The sequence below is a fragment of the Molothrus ater genome, chromosome 15 (genome assembly GCF_012460135.2).
Source record: "Molothrus ater isolate BHLD 08-10-18 breed brown headed cowbird chromosome 15, BPBGC_Mater_1.1, whole genome shotgun sequence".
Lineage (NCBI taxonomy): Eukaryota > Metazoa > Chordata > Aves > Passeriformes > Icteridae > Molothrus > Molothrus ater.
The window spans coordinates 7,345,959-7,368,378 of NC_050492.2; the positions used below are offsets into that span (position 1 = coordinate 7,345,959).

Below are 22,420 nucleotides of genomic sequence, written 5' to 3' on the forward strand. Positions count from 1 at the left end.
ATTTAGAACCCATGAGCTGCTCTTAACTAATTCATTCAGTTTACATCCTCCACAGCTTGCTTCCTTCTCAAAAGCCCCTTTACATCAGGCTGTGAAATGGATTAATTGCTAGTGTTGGAGTATCCTGCATTTTTCTGGGGTCCTTGCAGGTGACCACGTGTGAATTTATTAACTGGTGTTTGGTAACTGACTGGAGTTTACTGGACTGGTAATCTCACAAGATCATCTTCACTGTGTGCAAGCACCTGCTTGCCTTGCAGCTCTGATGGCAATCTGTCCCAGGCAGGCCAGAATTAACAGGATCTCATCATTCAGAGCAAAGGACCAAATTTTAAGTGTACTGACTTTTGAATAGGGCAATGCTTTAAGGAGATGACAGGGGCTCCCATGAGCCCCTTTTCCTTTTAATGGATCTTGTTTCAGTGCCAGCTTACTCAGTGCTACTGCTCTGATTTAGCAACAGCCAAATCAAGTTTTCCTGTGCCTGCCCTGGAGGAATGTCATGTGGCACCAGTCAGTCATCAGGTGGGATGCCATGGGAAGTAAGGACCATCCAAAACAGATGAACAACTGAACAGGCTTGATCACTGCTTTAGCATCACTGCTTCATGTTGCAGTGGGACTTTTGGCACCAAAATGGGATTTCACTTTCACAACTGAGATCTGTGTGAACGAGAGATTTTATTTTCCTTGTTCCCTGGCTGCTGTCATGTGAATTTAGAGACTTGCCTTGTCTGGTGTGTAGGGGCTCTTGAGTAATAAAGTCCTTCAATTTAAGAAGTCTGAGATGAAAAAAATCAGCATTTGAAAAATAATTTATCTAGTCAGGTTAAAACAAAATATTCTTCGTCTAAGTTAAACATGTAAAAGCATAAAAAGTCCATTACCTTTCAGCCATCCCAACTGTCCAGAGACTCTGCCATGAGTTGTTGCTTTGCAGCCTTGTCTGAATTTAGGGTTCTAGGAAAAAGTATCACTGATGGATCAGTTATCAGAATTGTTCTTGCACACAGTGATAAATTGGGGTAAGAAGTGGCTTGTAGAGCAGAGTTCTCCTTGTTCAGATGTGACTGTGGTCTGAAGCAGCCAGAGAGCATTGCTGAAATAATTTGAATATTTTTGGCAGCATTTCAGTAGGCAGATGCTGCAAAACAACTGCTTGGTTAACTGCTGTTAATGGAAGTTTGATTTGAGCTGGACTGATAGAGGTTTTGGCATCTGGACAAATTAAGCAATGAGGAAAACCAAGTTGTTTGCCTTAGCTCTGTGGGAAGCTTCTGATGCTGTAAATTTAGTACCCTCCTTTACAAAAGTTTATTTCAATAAGGAAAGTATGGAAAGTGGTAAAACAATTGTGATGGGATGCTGTTAAGTCCTAGAACAGACGCTTTGTTGTAGCAGTGCAATGATATCTACTGCTGGTATTTAAAACACAGAGGGAGAAGCAGTTTGAGGTATGATTTAATTGAAGGAATGTAAAGATGAGTGGCTCAGACTGAATTTAGGGGATTTGTCAACTCTTAGCAAAGACAGACTGAAATCAAGAATGGTCAGGGAGGATAAGAAATATTTTAGTTTGTCTATATACAAAGATTCTAAGGTTTACTTCTGTGAGAGGAAAAAGAGTCTTCAGCTCTGAGGATTTTTATGGATAGGTGATAGGGATGGAGTCTTCCAGCAGGGAAACACAGAGTGAGAAAAGATCTGTGCAGAGCTAAGAGCTGTGGGAAACACCTGATGAAGCAGAGGTGAATGAAAATATCCCTGAATACTCCTTTGTCACTTACATATCAATCATGTGCATGTGCTGCAGAGCTCTGCAGGTGCTCTGCATTCTCCAAAAGATTTGCAGCATTGCTTGGGGAGCATTGTTTTGGAAATGCTCTCTCTGTTTTGTTAGAGCAGTCCATATCTGCACATTTCAGAAGCTTTGTCCCTCACTCCACTGCCCAGCCCGTTTCAGTCTTGTACCTCATTCCTACAGGGCATGGCATCTGGACAGGAAAGTTTTGGGAGCATCCACCTTACGATGTCCCAGACCAGAATGGCAATTTTGTGGCTCCAGTTCTTGCTGGTTTCTACATGTTCCTGACAATGATAATCCTGTTGCAGGTAAAAGACAAAAACCTCTCTGTTACCTCCACAGAAAAAGCTACGCAAAATTGAGTATAATCGCTAATGAACAATTAATATCAATTAATAGCTGTGCAGTGCCTTCTTAATCCTACTTGAAAATATTGCTAGGAGTGTTTCAAACCAGCCAAGTGTGAAATAATGTTTCTTTTTTCTTTTTTTTTTTCTTTCTAACTTCATATTTTCTTGCTATTGAAACCCCACAAGGATACACATGTACAATATCTTTAACTCAGAATATCTAGCAAACGCAAAAAAGATATTTACATCTAAATGCCAGCTTTTTTTTTTCTGCCTATATCCAGAATTCCAAAATAAGAAGGCCACTTAGCAGCTCAGAAAAACAGTGAAACAAAAATTGCCATTTGCCAGTGGGGAATAATAACTAGGTATGGTTCATCTGGTCTAGGAAAGAAGCTAAATTAGAAGTAGGATACTTGTCTATCTGAGTGTGATTAAGCGTAATTGGGAAAGAATATTTTATTGGGTGAGGGAAAAAATTACATTTGCTTTTCAGATTTCTTGATGTCAGCACTGAGATTTAAGTGGACAGAATTTCTTTAATATTAACAAAATTTGAATATAACTTTCAGAGCTGCTCAGAGATTCCTTGGGGGATTACTCTTCATTACTGAAACAGAATATTTGTGCATCTTAAGAATTCATTATTCTTTGAGGGCAAGGAAGCTTGTGGGTGGGAAGTGTTGTGTGCAAAGTAATGGTTTGTGAAACTTTTCTGCACTAAGAGTCTGTGCTAGTCCATCCTTTCAGAGTTTCAGAAGGGTAAGAGGGAGAATTATCCTATGTCCAGAAAATGTGTTTTGTAAGGGCATCCTATGAAAGACCCACCATTGTATTTAGTACTCTAGGAATTGAGTCTTATGTTTGCCACTTATCCCTGTTTCTCCATCACAATTGTGTGCAGGAATTTTTTTCACCTCTGAATTCATCAGTCCTAAAATATGTCTCTAGGAAGAGCTGTTTCTTTGGAAATCATTCAACCTGTGCCAGAACTAATTGCTGGTAGAAAGCAGTGAAATTTATCTCGCCCCTCACTGAGAATTTAAACTCTCTTTCAGATTTTAATCCCCATATCTCTTTATGTGTCAATTGAATTGGTCAAACTGGGCCAAGTCTTCTTAATTCACAATGACATTGACCTGTATGATGAAGAAGCAGATTTGCCCATCCAGTGCCGTGCCCTCACCATTACTGAAGACCTTGGACAGATCCAGTACATCTTCTCAGACAAAACTGGGACACTAACAGAAAATAAAATGGTATTTCGACGCTGTACTATTGATGGAATTGAGTTTTCCCATCAGGAAAATGGTGAGAGACAGTTTTTTATACTTGATTTTTTTGTCTGAACAATTAAATGTCATAAATTTAAATATTAATACCTAATCATACTGAGCCCTCTGATCAAATGTAGAGTTTTGTGGAATAGTCACTTTTTTGTGGGAGACTGCTGTTACAGAGATTCACAAAAGTGAAGGTGTTTTAAATTATTCAGAAGGCAGATGGGAAAGGTTTTCCAGATCCCTCTGCGGGCACCTCCAGGATCTGCCCTGCATTCAAAGAGAACACACTTTCTCTTTCATTTCTAAATGAACACCGGACAACCTTTTTTATAAGCTCACAAACTGATGCTAGTTAATATTTAAACTCAGTGGGTCCAAAAGTAATTATTTCTGTGACTATGTAAACGTGCACTTCTGTGTGATATGAAAAATACAGGTACTCATTTCCTGGAGTGGATCCTGGCTGCAGTCCGGGTCTGGAGGATCGTGGCACTCGTGCTCTGAATTCATGGTGTTGACTCAGGCTCCTTCTTCGTCATTACTTTCATGCTCTGTGTAGTGGAAAGGATCCTGTTAAGCTGGCAAGCAGCTGCCAAAAAGATGTGTTTGTCCTGTGACTGAAAACATTAGCAGATTTGTGAATTACCATATTTCACTCTCCTGTTCCAACTGCAAAAAGCAGCTGAAGAGACAGAACATTAAGAGAAGCCCATAAAAGTGACTGATCACTTTGAAAACACATTTTTATTTTCTTGCAATAATGACAGTGGCAATTGCCAGAAACTGCTGGACAGTGGGCAGTGAAATTTTTCTGGTGATGGCTTTTGAAATGTTTTGGCTTTGGTTTAGTTTGTTTCAGGTTTTTTAACTGATCAAGGAATTCCTCTCAAACAATGAAAAAAAAAATCAGTGAAGAATCAGAAGCCAGGTTTCATTTTTCTTTTACAGACAGGCGACTGAAAACACAGAGAGAGCTGGATTTAGACAATGTGGATTTTGCAAAGCTTCAGCACTTCACTCTTCCTCCCATGAATCTGGAGAGACCAGCCACCTACAAGCCCAACACCATGAGGCCTTTGAGGAGGTGCCAGAGCGACCGGGCGCATTCCAAGGGCCACACCAGGAGCAGGTCCGTGGGTCGGCGTGACAGCAGCCAGTCCCAGGTGGCCTTCAGCAGCCCCATCGTGAGTACCAGCAGCCTGGGCCAACACCTTCTAACTTACCCCACCTGCTGCTTTTGGGATGGAAAGCTGTGGGAACCCGAAAGATAAATCTCCACCGACTCAAGAGGGTTTGATTCACAGCCTTAGAGATGTCTAGATTGGTGTGAAAGGAAGGTACACAGACATTGAACAGAGAAATCATAAGCTTCTGTTTCTATAGAATATGCCTTGAGTAAGAAAGTGTATTAGATAAGATGATGAAGGGTTTTATAGTGTAGTATTGATTTGTGGAACAAACAAACTCCACAACTTTTGTGAAAGTTGTAAAGCCAGTATGTTTATTACAGCGCTGAATGCATGTGGGAATTGTTCCCCTAAAATGACATGTGTGCCTCTGGGAACTCCAGATTCTTTTTTATCTCCCTCTCAAATACATATGCATGCAATTTCACAATAGGTCCATACATATTCATTCTACTGATTTCAAGTGACATTTGCCGCTAATTTTTTTTTATCCGAAAGAATCTCTGGGTCAGGAGTCAGACCAAACAGCTATGTTTGCAAGCTACAGACCTAACTCAAAGATGTACATTTCACCTAAATCAAAATGGATTTCTACTCTGGAAAATTTCAGTGTCTCAGTATTGTGGTTTGAATAGAATAAGCTAAGAGTTATAAGAGAGCTAGATGTTATAACAGAGACATATGTGTGTGCATGTAACAAGACCTTATTGGACAAAACTATCCACATTGCAGCAGAAAGAAGTCAAGGGGACAGGTTAGAAAAGCAAAACACTCTGTGGCGAGTTTTCTGTCCATTGGATTAGAAAGTTATATACTGTCTGCAACAAAGAACTTGTGACCATCTTAGACTGACTGCTTGCTGTCTTATAAATCTCATGGCCTTTGAGACTGATGTTATCTAAGCAATAAATCATTCTTAGTCTAATTGTGGTCCTGACCCTTCAATTAATGTGATAACAGCCACAGGTAGAGAGGAGAAATCCAAGCCTTGCTGGAGCTAAGAGAGGGAAGGGGGAGACAAAGAATCAGAGTCCTCAATTGGAGCGTGCAGGCTGCAGTCTGGGGGGAGCAGGATCTGTTGCAATTTAGGTCTGAAGCTTCCCAAATTCACCCACAACCTAATTAAAGTCAGACTGTTCTGCTCTTCTTGAAAGTTTTTTAACAGACGTTTCAGACAAGGCTTTTGTGAACACTAAAAGGTCATACACTCTCAAAATTAGAATTCCAATTAAAGTTAAAGGCCTGGAAAACCCATTCAAATCTTTTTATTAAAAAAAATTAGTCTGATAAATGCAGAATTCTCAGAACTCTGCTGCAGTTGTTATAAGATTCTACTTACCTCATTCAGTTCTGCTGTCATGTAGTAAGTTCCACTCAGAACTCCTACTGTTCTTGGAATAAGGGAGTTCTGTAAGTTGTTATCCCAGTATTTTCCAGCCCAAACCTCATGAGTTGATGAGAACATCTCCATGGATTCTTGAGAGCCCATGAGCCATGACTTCTGAGAACTTCTTATGGGTCATGACTATTGAAGGATGATAAAGAAATTTCTTGCCAGTATATTTTCCAATTACATTTTTTACTGCCAAGCCTTTTCTTTTTCTTCTAGAAATAAACATTTTTTTTAATTCACTGTGAAGGAGTATCTGAGGAACTAGTACCAAATGCCTCTTTTGTAGAAAACCATTAAGCTGCTGTTATGGAAATAACCAGCCTTAGCTGCTCAAAGGTGTGACTCTAACTGGATTAATTGTTTTAATGTCCTATGACAATTGTGAAAATAGAAACATTTAGATATTGCACAGAGCCTGCCCTGTATGATCTTTAAATGAGACCTAGTACTATCCTTTGCCACCTGAGCCAATTCCCTATTAATAAAATGGGAATAATAAATTTTTGGTGTCTCTATAGTTCCTGTCCTTTGGAATTTGCATCACCTCATCTGATGCATTTTTACTCTGCTACAAATCTGCAGCATCCTGAGTACTCCTGGTATACAGAGTGTGTTTGTAGACTTGTGTGTATGTCAGCAGAGAGAAGTTTGTAAGAAAAATCCATTTTTCAACACTGGAACATGACAGAAAATTAACATTTACTCTCTACCTTTAGGAGTTCTTATGAATTAAGGGACAGTACATTTCCTTCTAGATTTAATAGTTCCAATAAGTAGTGCCTTGCTATTAGAAATATTTAACAAAGATTTTCATTGTCTCATGGTCATCAGGTTTTCATGCCATCAAGTAGAAGAAATGCTATCAGGTTAATGAGGAAACCTTAAAACTGAATGTCACTAGCCATTTTTTATTGGCATTTTCACTAACAAAATTGTTAACATTGAAAAGGTGGCAAATTTAAATGATTATCATCATTAGTGCTGTTTTATTCAGTTTTCTTTTTAGCTTAGTTAGGGTTTTTAATATATGTTCAGGCTGAAAATTCAGGTCAGCGCTGTTTTCACTTAATGTGAAAAAGATGAGAAAAATTGTTCTGATAAATATGGATTTTTTTTTTATTGTTTTGTTTTTAAAACCTGTCTCTGATGCCACAATTAGCCTATCAATTTTTTCAATTTTTCCAGAGGAAACTTTTGAGTTCAGAAAGTTGCTGCTGAAGTGAAGTGCACAGTAGTGAATTTTCTGATTTTTAGTAGATCTCAAAAGGAATAAAATTCTGAGATCATCTTCGTTTTGAAGATGCATTTCCTTCTAATTATCTAGTGATGCAGCTTTTTGAAAGACACCATCTTTCCATAGATGTTAAGTACAAAAGGCATTTTCTAGGTCTAAATTCAAGAAGTCTATGAAGTTGCCAGTTATTCCTTGAGGACAAGAGTGAATGAAAATAATCCTGAGTAATTTCTCTTCCAGGAAAAGGACGTGACTCCTGATAGCAGGCTGCTGCGGCGAGTGCGAGAAGCTGCCCTCCAGACTGAGAGCTTCTCTCCTTTTATACACATGAAGACTTCCACATCCTTTACTGATTTTTTTCTTGCTCTTGCCATTTGCAACACGGTTCTGGTCTCCACAGCTACTAAGCCAAGACAAAGGGTAATCTAACTTTAAATACACAAGGAAAATGGGTCATGCTTCCATTTAACGACGTAGTGTCCAGTGAAAACTGAAGTGGTGAAAAATGCTTTGTTTGATTGTTGTCCTCTAGTTCCTTTACATTTCTGTAATGTCTACTGCTTCCATGCCTGTGTATCCCTTCCTAGCTTGTCTTATAATGTTTGATGATAGCTAAGGCTACCCCAGGATCTGCACTTTTTCTGTTAGATTTTGTATTATATATGCTGTAAGAAGTTTGTTGAACACACTGGGTTTTCTCTGATCTGCCAGGCAATTGACAGAACTACAAGAGCTTCATTACATCTTTGCTTCAGAAGCAGAAATACAAATCACCATCAAATTTGGATGGCATCTCTCATATGACTTCTCTATTAAATCCTTCCACCACGGTTAAATGGAAGGAGAGGGGAAAAGGGGAATTTGCAGTTATTGTCATTTAGGTGCAGAAAAGTAGAGAGAGGTTTTGAGAAGGCTCTTGAAGTTCACATTTATTTATTTTTAACCTTCGTTTTTCTCCTATTTCTAGGTCACAATCCCACCACCAATAAAACCTTCAGGAATCACCCTGGAGAAGATTCATCAGATATTTCAAAGGCTAAAATTAGCAAGCCTTAGTCAATCTTTTTCATCATCTCAGTCTAGCTCACAGCTTGGTGCCAGCTTCAGTGCAAAGAACACCGAGGAGCCTCTTGCTGTGCCGGAGAGCTGTGACAATGACAATGACAACGACGGCTCTGCCAGCAGTGGGGGCCAGGAACTCCAGGACAAGGGCAGCACAGAGATTGGTGCTGCCTCCTTGGATGAAGTTTTTAGGTCTGCAACCAACATTTCTCTGCCAGCAGACTTTTGTTACGAGGCTGAGAGCCCGGACGAGGCAGCTCTGGTCTATGCTGCCCAGGCCTACGGCTTCATGCTGGTGTCGCGGACGCCCGAGCAGGTCACGGTGCAGCTGCCCCAGGGCACACTCCTGACCTTTGATATCCTCTACACCCTGGGGTTTGACTCAGTCAGGAAAAGGATGTCTGTAGTGGTGAGACACCCTCTAACCAAGGAGATTGTGGTCTACACAAAAGGCGCTGACTCTGTAATAATGGACCTGCTGGACAACTCCACCAAAGGTAATGAGCCAGGGAGGTTTTCTGTTGTGTCTCCTAACAAGAAGTGTGCTCTGGTCTTTTCTGCATGACATAGTATATCTAGATATTAGGAGTATAAAGAAAGAATAAGCTTTGTCTAGTATTATCCTTGCAGATCAGAACTGAGATATTTATTTGACTTCAGAAGGGCTTAGAATATGGAATGGGATAATTAAAATTCACTGATAATGCTAATCCATGGGGATTATGTACTCTGCAATAATACTGTCATAAGGCCCCAACCATTGCTTTTCAGGTTGTCAGCAAGAGTGCTGTAATGTTAATTAAAAAAAACACAAGTAATGTTATTTTAAAGGAAACAGGAATTTTTAGCAAGATTTCAGCTTCTGCACAGCCAATACTTTTGAGCTTTTCAAGAACTTGGTATTGTAATGGAATCCACTTTTCTCCAATGCCCACTCTTTTTTAATCTTGGGCCATTAGATTGAAAATTATCTGTACTTAAAATATGGAATCTTTTCCTTGTGTTTCACAGGTGACATTAGCTCAGACAAGAGACTGAAAAGAATAAAAGAAAGAACACAGAAGCATCTGGACTACTATGCCCATGATGGACTGAGAACCCTGTGCATAGCTAAGAAGGTGGGAGAGCACCAGGTTCTGTACATGGCAATAGAATTGCTAGAAAAATATAGTGGTTATAATTCTCCTTCAGACAACCAGCCAGATATAGCCCATCTCTTTGTCCATCTATTTGCCTTGTCTGGAGTCTTTTTCTCCTCAGTGTGACCAAATGAGGGATTTTTAGTCAGTCTCAAATCATTTATTTCTGTTTCTCCTATAGTACTCAGCTGACCAACTCAACAGTGCTTCCAAGCAAGAAACAGAGTCTGCAGAGCAGCCAACCTTTTTCTCTTTTGCTTGGCATTCAACTTTCAAAAATCTTTCTCTCAGCCTGAATTACTAAATTTTAGTGTCATATTGTCAATGTGCAACAAATAGATCATATTCAAGCTCTGGAGAAATGTAGATCAGTCCTCAGAAACTGTGTGCTCCCAGCTAAGCAAGAGTTGTGTGAGCAGGAGTTTCTCTACGTCATATTTTTGAGTCTCAGCTGTAGGTCATTTGTACAAACTACTTGTTCTTGCAGTTTTCTCTTGGAAAAGTCTGAGTTATTTTAAAGATGACACAGTACTTTACCAGTTTGGATACAAGTTAAGTCTCTGTGATCCAGAATGTTGGCATTCCTCTCTTATTTAAATTTCAAATAAACACTGTTTAAATTGTGTTATGCAGGTCTTGAATGAAGACGACTTTCAAAAATGGGCCAACTTTCGTCAGGAGGCAGAAGCTGCAATTGACAACAGAGAGGAGCTGTTAATAGAGACAGCACAGCATCTGGAGACCAAACTCACCCTGCTGGGTAGCTAAAAATAAGAATTGTCATTGCATGAAGTATCACTTGCTCTCCTGTGATAGTCCTGGCAGTATGGCAAACAGCTTATACTAATTTATATCTAAAATACTTCCTCTGTGGTTTGGAAATCTCCAGGCTAGGGAGATAAAATCCAATGACAGTGTCTGTACAAGTTCTTGTGCACTTGGGGCAGCAGTAACTTTGAAAAAGTTACTTGAAGCTATTGTGTGCCCTGAGCAAAGAACATGCACATCAGCTGTTACTGTGGCTCAGCTGACACAGTAGAAAATGAAGTTCCCACAATTCAATCATGCATACATATCCTTAGATAAACCTATAAAATACCAGAAATTAACTTCAGTTTTGGGCATGAATTCTGAGGGAATTTTGGTAGTTGAACTGCATTATAAAATCCAGTAACTTGAACATGTAGGTGTCTTGCTGCTGAGTTCCTACTGTTGTTGCATTGTTGTGCTTGCTTTGTGCACTTTGTAAAAGGATGTTTAGCATTAAAACTTACATTGATTGACATTTCTGCATTGTTCATCTCATATCTAACAGCATCATTCTGTTAAATTATGGAGCACTTCAGTGCTTTCTGTTTTATTTTGTTTGCAAACATTTTGTTCTTTATGACTTTGATTTTTGGAGTTGTCATTTTTCTTTGACTGCAATTTGTGCCCATATTTTGTTAAATTTCTGTGATTGCAAGTAATAGCTTATATTATGGCTTCTCATAATCTCTGCAGTGATTTAAAAAATTAGAGTAATAATGCTAAATGCCATAAGCAGACCACATAAGAGGTAATGCAGATTTTGTCAGAGTCTCTTACCTTTGTCAGTTACTAAGGCTCTATGTGCTTTCACACTTTAATTTGCAAAAAGTGTTCCCTTAGCCTAAATCAATATCTATCTTTAATGTACCGCAGTTACAGCATCTTCAAACTGACCTCTAGTGGAAGGGATAAGGAGTATTGTAACATTCAGATGGTCATTTCCCAACATCATCAGGATGAATGTTGGCATCTGCTTCTAAGTTTGTGCATGTTCAAAAAGAAAATGTACTGTTCTGTTTCTTCTGCCTTTGATGGCTGAAGCATCTGACTTGACAACAGGGACAGCATCCATTTAAACAGTCAAAGTTCATCTTTTCTGGTTGCTTTGATGGGACTTAATGCAGCATTTTTAAAATTCATATGCTGTGATTCCTCTGCCAGCACATTGTCATTTTGGATTATTAGGAAAAAATGAAATGCATTGTTCTTGCAATAAGCAAAATGAAGAGACAGAACTTGATTGTTGACACATTCAGACCTTAATCCAAATGCAGATCATGTGCCTGCATGTTTGTTTGTTGGAAAAAACCTTGGTTCAATTCTCAATAAGTTCAGCAGCGTGATTGGAAAGCAAAGAGCTTTTTTTAAACAAGAAAATAGCAACTTGATTTTCAATAAAAAGATAATTATTTCTCTTCTTTTCCTGTTTGCCCAGGAGCAACAGGGATTGAAGATCGCCTGCAAGATGGAGTACCTGACACTATTGTGTCCCTCCGAGAAGCTGGGATTAAAATTTGGGTGTTGACAGGAGACAAACAGGAGACAGCAGTTAACATTGCATACTCCTGTAAGCTTCTGAACCAAAGGGACACTGTCTTCACCATTAACACTGAAAATAAGGTGAGTAAAGAAAGACAAAATGCAGAGACTTTCCTATCTTACCTTTTCTTTGTGTCTTGCAGTTTGGCATTCCGTTGCTTTAGACCTCACTTAACAAAGAACAGTCAAAAAGCCCCAAATAGCATTAGGAGCAAGAGGCACAGTGAGCTCAGCTCTTCCAAGGGCTGGCACGAGGCTGTGGAGGGCAGGCAGGGCTTCCCTGTGTGACCAGACAAGTTACCCACCTGGGTCGCCTCAGCTTTTCTCCCCAGAGAACCAGTGTTCCCAAGACAAGCTTGCTTTTCTCAATAAAGCTATTGTGAGGATTAAGTAAATACTGTTAAAATACTGACAGGTTTAGGCAGTTGCATGGAGCAGTGAGATGGCCTGGTTTCTAACTGCTTTTGTCTGCAGCTAGTACCTCTCCAAACGAGAAAAAACCCTGTGCAAGTATCTGTCTCTTTCAATGTCATGGAAATAGAGAAACAGGCAAAGATGATGTGGAATCTGGCACAGAAAACATTCCAAGGTGTAATTCCATTTGAAACACATATCTGCTTTAACAGGAAGCAGAATGAATACATTAGGGATGGAAATTAGACAGGGGTGGTGCCAGAGCAGAGATGCTACAGGCAGGACCACCCTGGCTCCCAGAAATGCCAGCATGGGCATTTACTCACAGCAGCCTCTGTGCCCTGGTTCCAGGCTCAGAAACAACCTGCATACACTTGGGGACTTTGGGAATCCCCTTGGTTCAGGGGACACTGGAGTTTCTCTACAATAAGATTTAGTTCCCTCACTTTCAAAATTAAACCAAAGACAAACTTCTGAAAGAGGCTCCCAATAGCAGCAGCAAGGGACACAAGTAATATATACAAAGCATTTAACCTGTTCCTTTTGTCAGAGTTAGGTCTTGAAGTGGTGTCAGTGGGAAGGGCCTCTCCTTACCCCTGAGCCCAGCAGATTATTCAAACACTGAAAATGAGATATCTTCCAAGAAGATGCAACATAATTAGGTAGCTTGGCAGATTTGTTTCAAAAGGCAAGCCCAGGCAAACCAGGATTTCCACTACTGTTTTTGGTTTGTTCACAGAAAGATGACGTTTCTTCAATATTTTTAGGGGTTTTAGGTGTTCATGCTAGATGCAGGTTTTTATTAGATGTCAGAGGTACATTTGATTCCAGAACCTCCCACTTAAGTGTAATTTAAATCTTGCAAACATCCTACACATGTACTTTATGCTACATAAAGTGAAAATAACATTATAGAACTGAATCATCACTCAATAAAGCTGACAGAAAAGGCAGAAAGAGGAGTGATTAGCTCCTCAGATATTCAGGGCCACAGAAGGAGGACTTTGAGTACTAAGAGGGAGCAAAATAACTTTGATATCATTTTGGATTTTCTCTGATAGTGATGTGCCAGTTTAGGAGATCTGGATGGGAGAGGTGAGAGTTTTCCCCTTGAATCTGTTTCCATCTAGTAATAAGTCAATTCCAGTTGTTGGCATCTAAAAGGGGACTTGATCCAATATGAAGCAGGTTTGCTAAGACAGAAGGACTTTGTGTTTGAGGCACAGTGCTTGAAAATATGAAGTTCTGTTTCTGTTTCTAATTATGACACACACCTGATATGTGACTTAGAAAAGACCTAACTCTGAAAGTTTTGGATAATTTTGAAAATGTGGACCTCTTGTTTCTCTTACCACAGTTTATTTTTTGTGGAAGCCAATGCTGCAATATCTCACATCATTCATATCAGAACTAGATTTTTCAATCTCCTTAAAAGAAAATATTTTTTTTTAATTTCTGAACTCTCAGCATAAATGCACACATGCCTTCCTGATGTAAAGATTATTATATTTTCTTTTACAATAATTCCTTACCTCAGTTAACTGGCTGATAAAATGTGCAGTGTTTTCACCGAGGGATTGGATGGTGTCCTATTGAAATAATCTCCAATCAGATGAATCAGTGCATTTTCTCAGTAAATTTCTCAGTAAATTTCCCCTCATGTTTATCTGATAGGCTTAAACCCACTGGCATGATTATACAAACACACATTTGGCAAGGTGCTGTGCTGTAGATGGAGATAACTATTTCTAGAACCACTTCTGTTTTCTCACAGGAAACTTGTGAATCTCTCTTGAATTTAACCCTGGAAGAGGTGAAGAAGAATTACGAGTGCAACAAACCACGGAGGAAGTTTTTTGGCATCATCCCAACACCTTTGCCAGCCCCTGAGGTGCCCAGCCCCGAGTTTGGGCTGGTGCTGGATGGGAGGACGCTGAGCATCATCTTCCAGGGAGGTTTGGAGGAGAAGCTCCTGGAGCTGGCGCAGCACTGCCGCTCCGTGCTCTGCTGCCGCTCCACGCCCCTGCAGAAGAGCATGGTGGTCAAGCTGGTCCGGAGGCAGCTGAAAGCCATGACCCTCTCCATAGGTACCTCCACTCTGCACCTCACACAGACAGGGGAAGCGGGTTCTTTCCTGGAGAGAAATGTGGGGGGTGTATTGTACAGGGCAGATTTTTGTGCCTCAGGTAGATGCAGTGAGGAAACAGCAGTGATTAATCTGTCCTGATCAAAGACCATATAAAAGTCCTGCTTCAGCTTTCATGAAGCAAATCCACTCCCCTTTAAATAGGCTGAAGGCACTACAAATTCAGAATCTCCCAGCAGTCCCTTTCATGCACATCAGTACAAACACATGCACATATTGCCTCCAAAACGTCCTTGTTTTGGGCCTGGAAATCACTCATCATTAGTCACTATTTTATCTTTTCATAAAGCCCTTTTCCTGAAGGATTTTCCCTGGTGAAAACAGAATTATCAGAGTGGTATTAAGCACTGACTCATTTGCCTTTTACCTCCAAATATTGTGAAATGCTTTGAGTTTCCTTCCACACTTGGTAAGTGATGCCACTAAAATCCTTGATGAATTGATTTAGATGACTCCAAACTAAACAAATACACCTCTGTGGACAAAACAGAAAAGTCTATTGTATTTTTGAAATATTACTTTGCCTTACAGTTCAAACCATAAGCTTTCAACCTTCTGCTTCATTTACTTTATCAACTAACCTAATTTGCCATCTCCATATTGCAAGCAATAAGCATGGCTGTTCTTTCCCTGGAAATTTGGTTACATACTTAACATATTGCTGTGAGTTGAAATGAGCAAAATAATTCTTGAAACTGGCTTGTTACATTGTCATCTGCAATCAAATTTGTCATAGATTCACAGAATTCAGTGAAATAGGGTGTTGCAAAACATGTTCCTGAGCATATGGATTTGGCCAAGCAGAAACACAAAATGATGCTGATGTAAAGGGTGTTGGGGTTGCTGTGTCACCACCCAGCTTGTCCCAGTGCTGGATTGTGCTCTGGTGGAGCCAGGGAAGGAGGGAGACCAAGACCAGAGCCTTGATGTCATGCTTGATGCCACGCATCAGTTCTGATCAAGCTGCACGGTAGTACACAATATTTGAAATAATCAGCCTTGCTGAGATTATTTCCTTCTTCTGATGGAGGCAGCCTTTCTTGCATTGTTATTGTTCCCTCCTGTCTTCCCACTCTAGGGGATGGTGCAAACGATGTGAGTATGATTCAAGCAGCTGATGTTGGAATTGGAATTTCTGGCCAAGAAGGCATGCAGGTATCCTCTCAGTTTCTTTCCTCTTTTGTCAGGTAGTCCCTTAAGGCTTAATAAGTTTCATAGCAGCCCTACACTCTCAAGAGTCATCTTAAAAATGCAAGTTGGCATCATAAATTAATATGCAGTTTGTAATTAAGGGTCCAGCCGCAAAAAGAAAAAGAGCATTTTGAGCCAAAAATTATCATGTGAGGACAAACCTGTGTTTGCTCATGAGACTGGAAAATTAGCAGATGTCTGCCCAGTGTTAGGTGAGCATCTGGTTTCTGAATCTTCTCAGCTGCTGCGTTTCCAGGTTTCCAGGTTTTGTGGATTCCCTTCCACCGGCTTCTGCCCTGTATCCTTTCCCACACATCCCCCTTCCTTATTCTCCTTAAATGGAGAGCTCTGCAGAGATAGAAAGTTCCAGCTATGTTCTTGAGGTCTGTTGGTTTGTTTCTTCTACAATATTCAATAGTAGGAAATTACTTCAATGTCTATGTTCAAATTTCATTACATAGCATGTAAAAAGGATGTATTGTAAATGACCTTCTATTCCTTTTCCCCAAGGCTGTGATGGCCAGTGACTTTGCAATATCCCGATTTAAGCATCTCAAAAAGCTCCTTCTTGTCCATGGACATTGGTGCTATGCTCGCCTGGCAAAGATGGTGATTTACTTTTTCTACAAAAATGTGGTAAGATGATTAAGATTCTTAAGTGTTCATCCTAGCAAAGGTTAATTCCAGGTCTGAGGGTTTTCTTGGTTGTTTGTTTTTGGTTTTTGCAGGTTATACTCTTACTTTTTATGAAGCTACAGTTCGTGTTTCTTCACTTTGCAAGTTTATCGTATGCCCCTTCCTTCTTAGCAAGGTGCTGCATAAAGCACTGAGAAACATACAGGCTCTAAATATATTTTGAAATAGCATTATTCCAGAGGGAAAAAGGACTCAAGGCTTAGTAATTTTATATGGCAGCACAAGAACTTTATTAATGATACCCATGAGCCTCAAAATAAAATTTGCATGAGGGAGATCAGATTATTAGCACTCGAATGTAGATGAGTGTGTACTAAGAACTGCCTGCCTTGAAACCTCTGAATTTTTATAGAAACCACTTGCAAGTAATGATGCATTCATATCTGTCATTTTTATTAAAAATTTAATGTATATGCAAATGATCTATGCATTGAAGTCTGATATAAAGTGGAAAAAATGAAGTAATTCAGTTTTTACAAGACCGGGAAAACAAGTCCATTTGACATGAAATACACTCTGAGCATGAGAGGCTTTTTACCTAGAATTCAAGGTATCTGGTTTTTTGTGAAGTTTTTAATAATTTTCAATAAGGATTACTTCTTATTACTGTTAAAATTTGTAGTGGAAATGAACACTGCTTTTTTTGACTGGACATCCTTTTACAGTTCAAAGGCTGTAAATTTGCAATGTGAAATAGTTCTCCAGACTAGGATGCTGCTGTTCTTTAATCTCCCCCATAGCATTAGGGAGCAGCAGGCCTTTGATTCCACATGGAACACGAGATTCCAAAAGGATTCTGAAATCTGGTGCTCAGGGCTGTGAACAGTTCACTTAATTATTCTTTGATATGTTCTCAAAGAACCATAATGGCTTTTAAAAAGCTTTGTCACAGTGGATCACTGTGAGACAGTCCCTTAGGGTATATTGCTCTATGGAATGAAGTGCAGTGCCTTTAACCAAAATCTTGTCCTCAGAGGAGGCTCTGTTAATAACCAGTGTCTCAATAAACACCACAGGTGTAACTACTCTGTCTGTTTGTCTGTGCCTCTTCCAGTGCTACGTCAACCTGCTCTTCTGGTACCAGTTCTTCTGTGGCTTCTCAGGCAGCACCATGCTAGATTACTGGCAGATGATTTTCTTCAACCTCTTCTTCACCTCAGTGCCCCCTCTTCTCTTTGGAGCCCTTGACAAAGATGTTTCTGCAGAAACGCTCCTACGTCTGCCTGAGCTGTACAAGAATGGACAAAATTCAGAGGTATGTCATGACTGCTGAAATAACTGCTTGATAACCCAAAGGACCACAGGGGGTTTTTTGTTCAGGAATAAGGGAAGGAAGAAAAGAGTTTAGACATACTTGGAATGTTGAAACAGGGGCCCAATCTTCTGTCTCTCCAGTAATGCATTCCACTCCGTGGGAGCTGTGACACCATAGGTCACTAGATACATTTAAATATGGCAAATAGTCAAATTAAAATGACACAAAATAAGTGTTGCATTAGAAGAAAGGATTTTTGACAAATTTTATAACTCTAGAAGGAGCTTGGATAAAGAATTTGAGGAATAACATCCCTTGTGAAGAGATTTGACATTGGCAAAATTTGGCTTTTAATACTCTTGGTAGACTTGGTAAAATTCCTAAGGTCTGTCTTTACTTAACACAGATAAAATGCCTGTTTAGAGATAAGCCTTTGGTTTAATCAGCTGCTCAGAGGTATTTATTCATAGAAAGAAACCAGTTAGCAATAATTAGTAGTGTGAATGGAAGACAAACAGCAATTATGTTTGCAGGACAGGCTAGAGACGTATATCCCATCATAATGACTGTTATCTGTAAACTCCTGCAGATATACAACTTGTCAGCTTTTATTATTACAATGTTGGATGCCTTCTATCAAAGCCTCATTTGCTTCTTTGTCCCCTATTTGGTAAGTAACAGGCTTATTAATATTCTCACTCTCCTGTCCTCCTTAGAAGTAGTAAATTCAGTTCTGAATAGTCAGGGCTCACCACAGTCTCTCTGCCTGTTTTGTAGACGTACAAAGACTCTGACATAGATGTGTTTTCCTTTGGAAACCCCATCAACACCATCTCCCTCCTGACCATTCTCTTGCACCAGGCTCTAGAAATGAAAACATGGGTATGTATTTGACCTGTCCTGTTGAAAGCACTGGATTTGGGGGTATTTTGGTGAATGTTGCATCTTGTATAGGCATAGAATTCTCTTTCAGAGTCATTTACCTGAATTCTGGGTCACAAAAGGTAAGTAACAGGTACACTAAGATTTCACAAAGTGCCAGAATTTTTTAGTAGCCCCAGGTTAATACTTTCATGTGCACAATGACAGAATTTGTTTCTATCATGCCTTTGGACAGGAGAGTACCAAATATTTGCATACCTCAGTATATGAGGAAGTGTTACTTGGAGAACTATATTCACTGCTGTTTTCTAAATTACTTTCCGGCTATTTCTCCTACTGCAGATTTCAGTAAAATGCACTGTTAGATGCACTCTTTGCAGCTGCCTTTGTCCCCTCCTGTCTCACACCCAGTCAGGGTCTCACTGGCATCCCTTGTGCTTGCAGACCGTGCTGCAGCTGGTGACAATGATCTGCAGTGTGGCTTTGTACCTCATCTTCTCCGTCATCTACAACGCTGCCTGCCTGCTCTGCAACCCCCCCACCAACCCCTACTGGATCATGGAGAGGCAGCTCCAGGACCCCACCTTCTATTTACTGTGCCTCATCACCCCCGTCATCGCGCTCTTACCAAGGTTTGAACGCTCTCCTCTTTCCTTTTGTGGGTTTGCAGACATGGGAGTGAAGAAGCGACAGGGATGTGTACAGATATGTGATGTGTCAGACACGTGCTGCACAGGATAACTGATCACAGTGGAAGTCAGATGCCTGAGTTCAACCTTCCAGTTCATGAACCATTCATTTATTCAGTTATATAATCCTAGGTCAGTCACTACATATTTTCTACTCTTGCCATCAGGAAAACCTTTTTTCTTGGGGTGCATCAAAATTTACCAGTACAGATCTGCTACCTAATTATTCACTGTCATGACCACAATGTTGTTGAGGAAATCAAGATTATAAACAAATCTTTGAATTATTCCTGTATGTTTGAGAGTTACTAAATGTATTCTTGGTTTTAAGTACATTGTGATGCATTACTAAGCTGAATTTAAGAGCATTTCTATATGACAAATATTCCTCGCATCCAAAATTTTAGTTTAACTTTGTATTGCAAAAAAACAGATATGTTAAAGATAACTTTAATTGAGACTGGATAATATTTGGAGAGGGATAGTTATTGAGATGTGTTGCTGAAAAAATGGTTTAAAAAACAGAATTATTCTGTTCCCATATACATATGGGAACATTACTACTTTTGGTGTTCAATAATTCTTAAAGCAGGTATGTTTTGAGTTACACCATTTGTTTCAAATATTTATTTGCTATTTGCTTGGACATTGAAAAAAATGGGTTGGTTTGACTATCTTGCTAGTTTCCTTCTCATCCTAATTCCCATGAAGTAATGCAGCATGCTGGTATTACAAAATTCAGGACAATATTTTTAGTATCTGATTTTGTAAGTGCTTTAAGGGATTAGAATCTGAGCCTTAACTCTGACAGAAAAGGAACTTTTCAACAATAGATGGTGTTTTTCTTCAAACTATTATTATTTTCCCATTTGAGTTGAGATGCTCTTGTGATTTTTATGTTATATAATATAAGTTCAGATCAGAATAAACAACACAATTCAGTAAGGTCTTATGTCTTCTAGGCAGGGCATCCTTTTCCAGTCTGCTTTGCTCCTGCACGACTTTTGTTTTCCTATCAGCCCTCATTCACAGTGACATTTTTGACCCTGAGCTTTCTGCTGAGAGCTGCATCAAGCACGTGGTTAGAGAGCTCGTGTCTCCATCTTGGGAATTCAGCACACTTAAGATCCTTGCTGCCTCAGCAGGTTACTGAGGTTAAGGGTTGTATATTCATATCCTCAAATCTGGACAACTGCTGTTCCTTCATATTGGTACCCCAGATTATTTTCTGCACACTCCTTCACCTGCAGAATATCCAGGCCCTGTTTCTACTCCAACTGAGCCGCGCCACCAGATCTCAGCAGTGGTGAAACCACCCTTTGCTGAAATGCACTAAATTTTAACTTCCATTCCATTCCATGGTCCATTGCACTGTTCTGCCTGCTCCTTATCTCCTCACTCGGTGTCTGGAGGTTCCTTCTAACAGGTTTTTTATAATAATTGCCCTCCTGGGTTCCTCCCCTCCATGCTGCCTTTTGTATGAGCTGCAGCATTCAGGGGGAGGCTTGGCCTGTGCCCTGCCAGGGCTGTGGGAGGGCAGGAGCAACTGAGAGCAGTTTACAGGATGGGAGACACAGTTTCCCACTCCTTCTCTGTCATCCTGTCTGATTTACCTGGAACTTGCACAAAAGATACAGAAAACGAGCTGAGGGGAAAGACACAGGACATTGTGATCCACAGCAAATCTACAAAGAAAGTCTTGGGCTCTCCCATGCTCTTCACTTCCTGAGCAGATCCAAGATTCTGTTGGGATTGACCAGCCTGAGCACAGGCACTGCAAATAAACTTTATCCACTCCTGCTTGTGCAAGCCCAAGAAATCCATTGCCTTAAAAGCCCTTTCTGTACCTTGTTAGCCTTTTTAATCTTGTAAATCTTGTTTATAGTTACATTGAGCAGCAGGATGTGAGGATGGCACCTTTCAAAATGCAATTTCACAGAGTACCCATGTTTGTTATAAAATACATGTTGAAGCCACCTATGTAAAGGTCAAATCCTAATAAAAAGATGCTTTGAAAGAGACTTTGATTTTCACACAAAGCTGACATGACATGGAGAGAGGACGTATGCAGTCTCACAACACACAATATTTAGTTACTAAGTTCTCTGTCCTGCAAAGGGCAGAGACGACATTTTAGTTGTTGCTTTCTGAAAAAAATCCAAAAGGTGAGGTTTTTAACTTCTGATTTTCTCTTATCTGACAAATTAAGATCTCTTCTTTAGCCTATTTTAGCAGTATAAACGCAACTTCCATATTTTCAAATATTGCATCTCTTGGAATTTTTTTTCTATTTTTCTTCACTGTTCAGCAAACAAGTAGTTATGAATACTAAAAAAATTATAATCTGTACATGTAGTTGACTCTATACAGGTTAAGCTAAATATGTAGTAACATGTTGTGTTAAGATCCAGGAGTCAACTTTCATCTGCCAGGTATAAGGTGTCTACCAGATGTCTGTAAAGCAATGGAAAATTAGTATCTGTATTTGGATATGTGATGTAGATTATGGAATGAGCCCACTGATAAAAAAATCCGTTCCCTTCCTCCTTCATCAGGTTCTTTATTTTTGCTCTGCGAGGAACCCTTGGAGCATCTCTTGTTCTGAAAGCACAGCAAGTAGAAAAACTTCCTAAGGAGCAACAGGACCTTGAAATCCAGAAACTAAGATCAAGAAAAGAAGGTACTTGTAGTGCACCTGTGGCCTCACCTGCATCTAATGATGACCTTGACCAAAGCATCAGCCACTTATGTGTGTCACCATTTCTACATCCAGCAGCAGCCTTGTCTCCCAGGGACACAGAAAATCTGGGAGTTTCTGCCTCTAATCCCCTCGGGAGAAGGACATTTGAGGAAGGCTATTTCTTCTTTAACAGGTGGGCAGAGGAAGAATCTGCTGCTACTGATTCTTCAGCAGGGCCTTCCTCTGGCCATCATCCCCTTGTAGCCAGCAGGGAAACAGCTCCTGGGCAGGATGATAAAGATTATCTCAAAAACTTTAATTACGGAAGCCACCGGCGGTCAGTGAGCTCAGTGACACTCTGAAGAAACTTTCAGAAATGGAACCCACAGCCCATGTGGAGAAGGACTCAACAGGGAAAATAAAAATGTTTCTGCTTAGCCATTATTCTCACCAGAAATGGAGAGAGAGGCAGCTGGAGTAGTGCAATAGCAACTCCAATATGCAACTTTAGCTGTATGCGTCATTGTCTGGGTTTATCAGTACACGACTTTTTTATTTTCCTGGTTTGGTCATGTCACAGGAACATTACATGAGCATCACACAGTTGCTGAGAATTGCACAATTACTTTCTTTCAACAAATATTTTTGTATCATATTAATAGGGAA

General features: G+C 40.0%; 1 protein-coding gene across 1 annotated transcript in view; it reads left to right on the forward strand.

Moving 5' to 3' along the window:
• The window catches only part of ATP10B (ATPase phospholipid transporting 10B (putative)), an 84,897-nt gene extending 62,781 nt beyond the window's left edge, over window positions 1–22,116 (forward strand). The window contains exons 8-23 of the mRNA XM_054516483.1: window positions 1,985–2,112; window positions 3,213–3,465; window positions 4,386–4,621; window positions 7,492–7,671; window positions 8,219–8,810; window positions 9,325–9,431; window positions 10,086–10,212; window positions 11,698–11,882; window positions 13,990–14,302; window positions 15,440–15,516; window positions 16,063–16,188; window positions 17,303–17,503; window positions 18,093–18,173; window positions 18,281–18,385; window positions 18,830–19,017; window positions 21,630–22,116. Coding sequence (XP_054372458.1) covers window positions 1,985–2,112; window positions 3,213–3,465; window positions 4,386–4,621; window positions 7,492–7,671; window positions 8,219–8,810; window positions 9,325–9,431; window positions 10,086–10,212; window positions 11,698–11,882; window positions 13,990–14,302; window positions 15,440–15,516; window positions 16,063–16,188; window positions 17,303–17,503; window positions 18,093–18,173; window positions 18,281–18,385; window positions 18,830–19,017; window positions 21,630–22,116 — 3,386 coding nt within the window. The remainder of the gene's footprint in view (window positions 1–1,984; window positions 2,113–3,212; window positions 3,466–4,385; window positions 4,622–7,491; window positions 7,672–8,218; window positions 8,811–9,324; window positions 9,432–10,085; window positions 10,213–11,697; window positions 11,883–13,989; window positions 14,303–15,439; window positions 15,517–16,062; window positions 16,189–17,302; window positions 17,504–18,092; window positions 18,174–18,280; window positions 18,386–18,829; window positions 19,018–21,629) is intronic.
• The last annotated feature ends 304 nt before the right edge of the window (window positions 22,117–22,420 follow it).